General features: G+C 46.3%; 2 protein-coding genes across 2 annotated transcripts in view; one reads left to right on the top strand and one right to left on the bottom strand.

Moving 5' to 3' along the window:
• LOC123070468 (probable receptor-like protein kinase At2g42960) overlaps positions 1-1826 on the top strand; it is a 9300-nt gene extending 7474 nt beyond the window's left edge. The window contains exon 9 of the mRNA XM_044493709.1: positions 335-1826. Coding sequence (XP_044349644.1) covers positions 335-1486 — 1152 coding nt within the window. The 3' untranslated portion in view covers positions 1487-1826. The remainder of the gene's footprint in view (positions 1-334) is intronic.
• Positions 1827-2715: 889 nt separating this feature from the next.
• Positions 2716-5953, bottom strand: LOC123070481 (uncharacterized). The gene is made up of 6 exons (XM_044493714.1): positions 5698-5953; positions 5542-5612; positions 4870-4975; positions 3646-3778; positions 3403-3531; positions 2716-3062 (listed from the first exon to the last, which is right to left on the bottom strand). Exons 1-6 carry the CDS (start codon positions 5760-5762, stop codon positions 2988-2990), a joined length of 579 nt encoding a protein of 192 aa, XP_044349649.1. The 5' UTR covers positions 5763-5953; the 3' UTR covers positions 2716-2987.
• Between the last annotated feature and the right edge of the window lie 3785 nt (positions 5954-9738).

Below are 9738 nucleotides of genomic sequence, written 5' to 3'. Positions count from 1 at the left end.
GCCTCCCCCGCCGCCCAACAACTACTACCAGCAGCCGCCTCCTCCCCCGCTGCGGAACGACTACCCGCCGCAGCGGCAGGGGCCTCCTCCGCCCCCGCCGAGGAACGACTACCCGCCGCGCCACGGCTATGGGCCGCCTCCTCCGGCCCCGCCCCCGTCCCAGCAGCAGCTGGATCCTATCCCGCCGTGGAGCAATCACTACCCGCAGCAGCAGCGGCAGGGGCCTCCCCCTCCCCCGCCGCGCCACGGCTACGGGCCGCCGCCTCCCGCCCCGTCCCCGCAGCGGCAGCAGCAGCAGGGTCCTCCCCCGCCGAAGAGCAGTTACCTCCAGCAGCAGCATCAGCATCAGCAGGGGCCACCGCCAGCGCCCGAGCCCGCGGCGGGGCCGGAGAAGCTGATCGCGCTGTGCAGGGAGGGGCGGGCCAAGGAGGCGGTGGAGCTGCTCGAGAAGGGGGCGCGCGCCGACGCCGCGTCCTTCTACGAGCTCGCCGGCGCCTGCTCCACCCCGAAGCTTCTCGAGGAGCTCCGCAAGGTGCACGACTACCTGCTCCGCTCGCCCTTCCGGGCCGACCTCCAGGTCAACAACCGGTTCCTTGAGATGTACGGCCGGTGCGGCAACATGACGCACGCCCGCAGGACGTTCGACCACATGCCTGACCGGGACATGGCCTCCTGGCACCTCATGATCGAGGGCTACGCCGGCAACGGGCTCGGGGACGCCGCGCTGCAGCTCTTCGAGGAGATGAAGCGGTGCGGCATGGCGCCCACCGCCCGCACCTTCGTGCTCGTGCTCGACGCGTGCGCCAACTCGGAGGCCATCGAGGAGGCCTTCCTCTACTTCGACGCCATGTCCCGGGACCACGACATCGAGCCCGGCATGGAGCACTACGTCGGGATCATCGAGGTGCTGGGCAAGTCGGGGCACCTCAACGAGGCTGTGGAGTACATCGAGAAGCTGCCGTTCGAGCCCAATGCCATGATCTGGGAGTCGCTCCTGAACCTGGCACGCATGAACGGCGACATTGACCTCGAGGACCGGGCGGAGGAGCTGCTGGTCTCGCTCGACCCCTCCAAGGCCAACCCCAAGAAGCTCCCGACCCCTCCCCCGAAGCGGCGGCTCGGGATCAACATGCTCGACGGGAGGAACAAGCTGGGGGAGTACAGGCTGCCGCCCAAGATCGAGAAGAAGGTGGTGAACGAGCAGCGCTACGTCCCCGACACGAGGTACGTGCTCCACGACATTGACCAGGAGGCCAAGGAGCAGGCGCTGCTGTACCACAGCGAGCGGCTGGCCATCGCCTACGGCCTGATCAGCACCCCGGCCAGGACCCCGCTGCGCATCATCAAGAACCTCAGGATCTGCGGGGACTGCCACAACGCCATCAAGATCATGTCGAGGATCGTGGGGCGGGAGCTCATCGTGAGGGACAACAAGCGGTTCCACCATTTCAAGGAGGGCAAGTGCTCCTGCGGCGACTACTGGTGATCGATCGAATATGGTTCCTGAACCCTATTATATATGTGTCGACAGGCATACATGCTCTTAGCGCATAAGCTGTATCAAGATATCTGTTGGTACTTGGTACTGGTAGCAATAGAGACTCTCCCCTCCCCTCCTCATAGCTATTTCTTCAGTTATGTTTCGAATGCGTAATGTCGTCGTAGCCACTATCTGTTCAAAAAACTAGCGCTTCTTGATGCACAAATTAATACCTTATTGGTATGCATCGACCGATGGTCGTGTGTTTGATATGGGGATCGTGTGTTGTTGGTCGGCGATCGAACTACATGATTTTGGATCAACAAGTAAACCAACACTAGTCTTGTATGTATGTCCATGTTGCTATATACTCCCTCTGTAAACTAATATAAGAGCGTTTAGATTGCTAAAATAGTGATCTAAACACTCTTATATTAGTTTACAGAGGGAGTATATTTCAGATCAGTATGTGCTATGGAATAGATGATTTTTGTTGCACCCACCCACTCCTAATGCCCTTTGCTGACAAAGTGAGAAGAGGCAGCTGAAGAAAAGCTCTTGGAGCAAGTTTGCTGCAGCACGTTCAAATGAGGTTTTGCATTTGGGCTCTGTAATGGGTGGCCAAATTATTTGTTCTTTCTTGCTTTAGTGCAAGTTTACTGCACAATGAGAAGTTGGAGGTGATAAAAGTTAAATGCTTTCCATCATGGAATTACTTTGCAGGAGAGTTTGAGAAACAATCTTCATGTGAAATGAAAGCAATATGTAGTATATAGACATATTTTAGAGTGTAGATTTCATTATGGACTACATATGGATGTATATAGACAATATTTTAGAGTGTAGATTCACTCATTTTGCTCCATATGTAATCCATATTGAAATCTCTAAAAAGGCTTAAAACTGTTGCTCATGATATGGGAGCAGGAGAATCTAGCCTCATGATCAAACCGTCCATAAGGCCCAGAAGACCTCCATTATTTTTAGTGTTATAATTGACCACTGTTCACCATCTTCTTCCTATGGCATTCTATCTCACATACTTATGCATAATGACTTTCTTAACGGCGAGTTGCTCAGAGGATTTACATGTTTTCGAAGAACCGACCGACCGATGAAGCACGAGCTCTCAAAGCATGGTTGTTGCTCCAGAATGCACAATGTAGTCATGGCGTGGTTATTGCTCCAGAATAGCGTGCAACATGGAACAGCTTCAGAGACGCAAGTCAGGCTCGTCCAAACTCCTGTGCATTGCAGATGTTCCATGTTGCTGTATCGTACGTATTAGAGATAGCATCATACACAACACTCGTTACCTTTATATATACATACATATCAGCCTACAGCTACGCGAGCAGCCCCTAACGGGAGCACATAACAGCAGTTAACACAATACAATCAGATAAGAAGACAACACAACATGCCCACAGTTTACATAACATGGTGCCATGAGACACAAATGCAGGTGAGAATGGCTGATGATGTCCAGATGACACGCACCACAAGATCAGTCGGCGTGGACGAGCAATGGTACTGCCCCATTTTCGGATTCGGATTCGGATTCATTTGGGCAAAGCAAAACCTAGGAGAGATAAACAGAAACATGTCTCAAACGGAATGAACAGGCCATAGTTTCCAAAGTAATGAATGAATAAATATCATCAGTTTTGAAACAGGTGAATCGGGTCGCACACTTGTTCGTAAGAAGAAGAAAAAAAGGGAAAGATTTGCTACAACTTAAAAATATATTGAGAATTACACCACCTCAGCTCAATGAGTATATGCCTCTGCAAGCCTATTTATGCGCCGGAGTTCAGAAGTTAGGACGGCCGGGCCATCTCAATCGGGCAATATAAGGAATTCACGCACACGGCTTCAGAAACGTAATAAAGTTGCTTTAGGGGGAAACAGCTACATTATACCGCTTTCATCGGCGTCCTGGGGCTCGAAGGGATGACGCCAAACCTGCCGACCAGGTACTTGAAACAAGGGACAGACAAGGTGTACAGCCCAGCCATCACAAACGGTGCAGCAACCATCCAGCCAAGAATCTGTATTCATTCAACAACGGCAACAGTCATGGTACTGTTTTCTGAGAACAAGACGACACAATGCTCATTTCTTATGGGTGAGATAAACTTGATGGCCGAAGCAATTTTACTAACCGCATGAAAAATGCTGAGTAGCACGTCCTTTGAGGCGTGGCCTGTGAGGACCATCTTGAATGCATCAGATGTCAAGGGGAAGTGCTCACCGCCTGTGACTACTTCTCCCAAACGCAAGAAAGGAATGATCAAGCTGAGGAAAACATAATCAGGAAACGACACTGCCAAATGCATTGAAACAAGATAGGGAGGATCCGGTGAAATGAAAGTTCATTGGTAGCTCTACATAAATTAAAACATGATTGCTTATAGCTTACAATTGCTGCACTAGGTACAACGGGAGTGAAAATGCAACAAATCAGTGACCATTCGGAACAAACTTTCCAATTTTTTAAATAAATATTAACAGAGGAGGGTGCAAGTTGTATGCCGTGCAAAATTTCAAAGATCAAACCCTGCTAAAACAGAAACAAGTCCCTGGAGATATAGAGCAGGGCCTCCCACTGTTTCCTTACAAAATAGCCCATTTTGGCATGATATTTACCCCCAAATATATATAATCATTTAGATTGAAACGTCTATCACAATGCAACTGTAAAGCCAAACTAAAGAAATACATTAGTCTACTGAAGAACTTTGTTTGGCATTAAACAAGTCATGCAAAGGATATCTGTTTTTTCAAGACCATCATACCTGGCAACTAGTGACAGCATATGCATTAACACCAGCCACTTTTTTTCAAGTAGCATAATAGACAAAGCAGATTTGGGGTATCAGCACTCTAATGCATGTTACGTATAATAAAAGTAAGTCCTATGAACAAGGAACCTGAGACTTATGAGCAGAAGAATTTGCCCTGCTATGACTTATGAGCACAGCTTGAGCTATGTGGAGTCTTGTACACCCTCACTTTTATATATAAGGTAATTGAATGCGATTCATTTTTAAAAAGGGTAAATGATAGCACAGAGAACAAAAAATTGGCCTTAAGTGGATGAAAATGACAGAACAAAGTTTGAGTGGTATTTAAGTGAAACAGCATAGTTTAGTGGTATAGAGCTTAAGTCTGTATCTTTTGGCAGGGCAGCGGACAAACAACTATTCCTATACATAAAGCTTGGTATGGAATCAACAACTGATCATATAATTAAAGTTTGACAATTGACATAGAACCAACAACTATTTCCAGATATAAAGCTAGACAAAGAACCAGTAACTATTCTTATAAAAGAACCCATAAAATGGAATTTGATTTACTGTATTTAATGCTGAGCATGTGTTTACCTTAGCTCAAGAGGAGTAGCAGCTAAATTGAGAACCATGACAGTAACGGCATTGCAACGAGCTCCTAACATCGCCACAGCAAGTCCACCGATAATAACCGTGGTCCCTGCAATCATCAAAGGCCAAGTTCACATCAAGTTGCTTTGAGAAATATTATGAAAGACTAGCAATATAATTGAAAGACGTACAATAACTGCACGTCACACAGCAACCACCAGCCTAACGCTGAAACTCAGCAACTTTCAAAAGGATTTTCCTAAGCCACTAGATGTAATTTGTCAGGTGTTTTCTGTGTGAAAATTCAGCTCTGTAAAATCTTAAACCCAAGTATGTTGACGACAAGAGGGCAGGTAGACAGGATGCGCACGATTCAGTTATGAGACCACAACAGGCAAAACGCTGAATACATCTGAATGGAGAACCATCACTTGGGAGGGAGTCGTGGACTCCTGGAGATGTAAATGAACGGCTTATGGCATGGTGGCGTGCAGCCGTGTGTTTCCCAGGAGCTGAGCGTGTTCTCCTCAACTATGGCCGCACACGCACACATCGGATCCTGTACTGCTGCGCCGATACGCCATGCGTATCGAGCAATCGAATCTAGACTCGGTTAACCGCAGATAAATTTTCGCCGACGAGAGGTAGGGGATTCAGCAGCAACCACGTACGTACCGCAGATGGGGAAGACCCCGATGGTGACGCCGAGCGCGGCGGAGAAGGCCAGCTGCTTCGGCTCCGCGCCCCTGCACCGGCCAACCACCAAAGCAGAAGCGATGAAACCGGCGACCAGATGAAACAGAAACTAGAGCCGGGCGCCTGGGGCCTCACCTCTGGATGACCTGCAGCAGGGGGTCGACGACCCTGGCGTTGAGCCACGCGAGGACCACCGCCATTTCCTCCCCCCTCCGCGCGGATCGGGGCCCGGGTTGGTAGGTGGGCGAACCGGGGGAACGAGGCGAGGGCGCGAGGAGGAGGAGGAGAGGACGGCCTGCGGCTGCGGGCCAGGGACACGGCGGTCAGGGCGCCGGCGGCGGCGTGGTGGGCGCGAGGGAGGAAGAGCTGGGGGCAGAAATGGAAATGGTCAGGCTTCGTGTGTGCGCCACCGGCCAGGGAATTTTGATATTTTGGGCCCCGGGGGTAGAACGGTCTTTCCCCGGTGGACTTTTGGCTCGCTAAGCAAAGATACTAAAAAAATGTTATTATTCCCAGCACTTTTTTTTTTGAAATAGGGAACGGGGCCACTTTATCCAAGTGGCAAGCTAAGATGTGGCGTATGATCAGGTATCGTCTGCAGATCAACACAACATCGGATACAACACAATGGAGAAATCGAATCAATTAGGTTGTTAGAAAATCGCTTGTCAATCTAACATTTCATTGTAATGATTTCCCTAAAAAAAACATTTCATTGTAATGATTTCCCTAAAAAAAACATTTCATTGTAATGAGATGCATACATGGCATTAAGATGGTGTGGACAACTTACCAATTAGCCCGTGGATGAAGCTAGCATTGGACACAAATAATTTTTCCTATCGATGTATATCGTCCGTGAGAACGATGCTAATAAGGAGAGTTTAGTCTTTGCAGTGTGGTGTGCTAGGTCGCCGCACAATCCATTGTGATGGGCAAACACTAGCAAATACTTATATGATCGAGAAGATGATGAATTGTAGTTCACTGAAAGTTTGATGCTCATACTTTAGATATGAGATTGCAAAAATTGTTAGAATAAATTCGAGGCATACCGTTGATCATCCAAGGACCAAGCAATCACACGAGCACGACACCGAGATTTGTTAGCGAGGTTCACCGATATGGCTACATCCCCGGGGCTTGACTACGGGCGCTTCTCCCCGTGATACCGTCACAATACCGCACACCGGCCACCCGGGCGCCGGCACACGCCGCCGGCTCCCCCTTGCGCGCATGTGCTATTATGTTGGCATAGGTTATATCGTGTGTCTACCCTCGATATATATGAGAGGCCTAGGATACAAGTGTCCTATTAGGACACAACTCCTACCCTGTCTACACACAGTCCAAACCAAGTCCAACTGTAACCTACGTTGTACAATAATATTCGACATAATTCTAACAAAAATCAACACATCTATTTTCATTGAAAGAGAAGACATAAGTTGATATTCGAATTATGCCTTGCAAGCACACCACACATATTGTGATAGTACCTGAAAGTTTCAAAGTTTGGGAAGGGTCACATAGCATTACTCAGCAATCATGTTAGAAATATACTGGGGAAAACACAAGAAATTACACAAAAATTTGCTAGATGAAGCGCCCTGATATTTCCAAGTGATAGGTGCATGTTTCCATTCATGGTGATAGACAGTCGTTCCTCCGGTGAAAGGTATCTTTACATAAAAGTGGAACCTTTAATTGTTCTTACTTTGGTCCTAACAAAAATAGTTGGAAGTTACCCCCCTTCAAATGTAGAAGATTGTTAAACAAAAAAAAATCAATCATGGCCAATGGATCACAAACTACCAACTAGCAAAACATACCTTTATTGAAATTGTAGTTATTTATCTATCTTTTATCCATAACATTGCTATCAAAATTAAGCAAGAAAATGTGGGCCATTATTGATTTCGCCGATGCCTTGATCAGAAGTTCAGAACATAGGTACTAGCTTAATGCACCATAAAGTGATAATTTTTAATTGTAATGAGCAACACAGAGGACACAATCTAGGACACCGTTTACCCCCAAATTGCAATTAAGTAAAAAAAACATAGCATTGCATTAAGCAAAGTGACATAATGTTGATAGTATATTATCTTTACCTCCAGTTCATCACCGAGACAACTAGGGAACTATATTTTTATCCTTAGTGGCATAACACAATACACACCTTTTCTCTTTCTATCACTGAAACAAATTACTTTCAAGGTTAAACCCAACTAACATACACAACTCTCTATTGGAGATCAATCATCTAAATATGGCTAGTGTAATAATAATAATAATAATAATAATAATAATAATAATAATAATAATAACAATAATAATAATAATAGATTAGAGAGCATATATGTATATAAATCATGTATCGAAGACCTCATATGAATAATCCCCAAAAAAATCAAATATAATTTGATCATAAAGTGAAAATTCATCACGCTGCAATAAAACACACCAATAATTACATGGATCACAATCATGTAGGACATGTAGGACATTTGATGTGATCTTTTTACTGAGAAACATGGGAGAGAGGATGCCAGTTAACTACTTTTACAAACCCATTGTCCAAGAAGGACTACCCACAAATGGAGATGGTGGAAGCAACGTTGGTGAAGATAGCGTTGACAATGATTCCCCCTTTCGACATACTAACGAAAGAGGCCACCAGATTGGTAGGGATTTTTAGATCAGTATAAAGACAGAGGCATCAGGGGGTGGTGGAAAGGAGGACCAAGGCCCACATGGCGCCACCTCGTGACCCAGAGGCGCCACCTGGTGACCTCTGGTGTTCCTGGCTCTTCACTTGAAACATCATCTCGTATTTTCCTTCATTTGTTTGGTCACTAATACAATGTTTTTCTAAAAATTCAAAAATCATGCATAAAATAACTACTGACACCAGACACTGGAGTAATAGGTTTGTGAAAGTGCAACTATCCCCGGGTGGTTTTGGTAATTCCTAACAACATATAGCTCATTGAGATAATGCTACTTGAAGATAAATATTTCAGGAAAAGCTCAATGAATGGCGCGACATGGATTAGAAAGTGGATCCCTCAAAATGCTAAGGACAAAGGATTGGCCCAAGCTCAAAGCTCGGGACTCTACATTTTTATTTTAAGTGATCCAAGATCACATTGAGTCCATAGGAAAAGCCAATACTATTAAGAGGGGATGAGGTGTTGCTTAATGAGTTTCTTGCTCAAAGTGCTTAGTGATATGCTCCAAAAACCCTCAACTATTTTCTCACATCCAAAAATATGTCCCAAACCAAAAGTCAAACTCGGCCCCACCGATTTTATCTATCCGGTGTCACCGAGTTTAGTTGACATAGCCACTGCCACAAACCCTAGTCTTTTCGGTCCTACCGATAGGGATCTCGGTCTCACCGAGATGGGATTGCAAACTCTTTGTTTCCCTTCGTAATGTTTCGGTCAAACCGAGATGAGCGATCGGTCCCACGAGATTGCAATGCAAACTCTCTGTTTCCCTCTTGTAACGTTTCGGTACAACCGAGATGAGCGAATCGGTCCCACCGAGTTTGCCTGACCAACTCTTTGTTTGTCTATTACCAAAATCGGTCCCACCAAGTTTGTGTAATCAGTTTCACCGAGATTACGTTATGGCCTAACCCTAACGAAATCAGTCTCACCGAGTTGACTTGTCGGTCCCACCGAAAACCCTAATGGTCACATTATGAACTAAATCGGTCTGACCGAGTTGTATGATTCGGCCCCACCGAGTTTGGTGATTTGTGTATAACGGTTAGATTTTGTGTGGAGGCTATATATACCCCTCCACCCACTCTTCATTAGATGAGAGAGCCGTCAGAACATGCCTACACTTCCAACATACATTTTTTGAGAGAGAACCACCTACACTTGTGTTGAGGTCAAGATACTTGATTCCAAACACATAAATCTTGATCTCTAGCCTTCCCAAGTTGCTTTCCACTCAAATCATCTGTCCACCAAATCCTATCCTATGAGAGAGAGTTGAGTGTTGGGGAGACTATCATTTGAAGCACAAGAGCAAGGAGTTCATCATCAACACACCATTTGTTACCTTTTGGAGAGTGGTGTCTCCTAGATTGGTTAGGTGTCACTTGGGAGCCTCCGTCAAGATTGTGGAGTTGAACCAAGGAGTTTGTACGGGCAAGGA

Source organism: Triticum aestivum, chromosome 1A, assembly GCF_018294505.1.
Source record: "Triticum aestivum cultivar Chinese Spring chromosome 1A, IWGSC CS RefSeq v2.1, whole genome shotgun sequence".
Classification (NCBI taxonomy): domain Eukaryota; kingdom Viridiplantae; phylum Streptophyta; class Magnoliopsida; order Poales; family Poaceae; genus Triticum; species Triticum aestivum.
Note: the sequence above shows the minus strand (reverse complement) of the source record. Positions and strands in the feature narration are given on the sequence as shown.

Excerpts from the sequence above, each read along its gene's own strand:
- LOC123070481 (XM_044493714.1), bottom strand. The coding sequence starts at position 5,762 with ATGGCGGTGGTCCTCGCGTGGCTCAACGCCAGGGTCGTCGACCCCCTG. Across the intron at positions 5,613-5,697 it reads CTGCTGCAGGTCATCCAGAG|GGGCGCGGAGCCGAAGCAGC; the intron begins GTGAGGCCCCAG and ends TGGCCGGTGCAG. Across the intron at positions 3,532-3,645 it reads TACTCAGCATTTTTCATGCG|ATTCTTGGCTGGATGGTTGC; the intron begins GTTAGTAAAATT and ends GAATGAATACAG.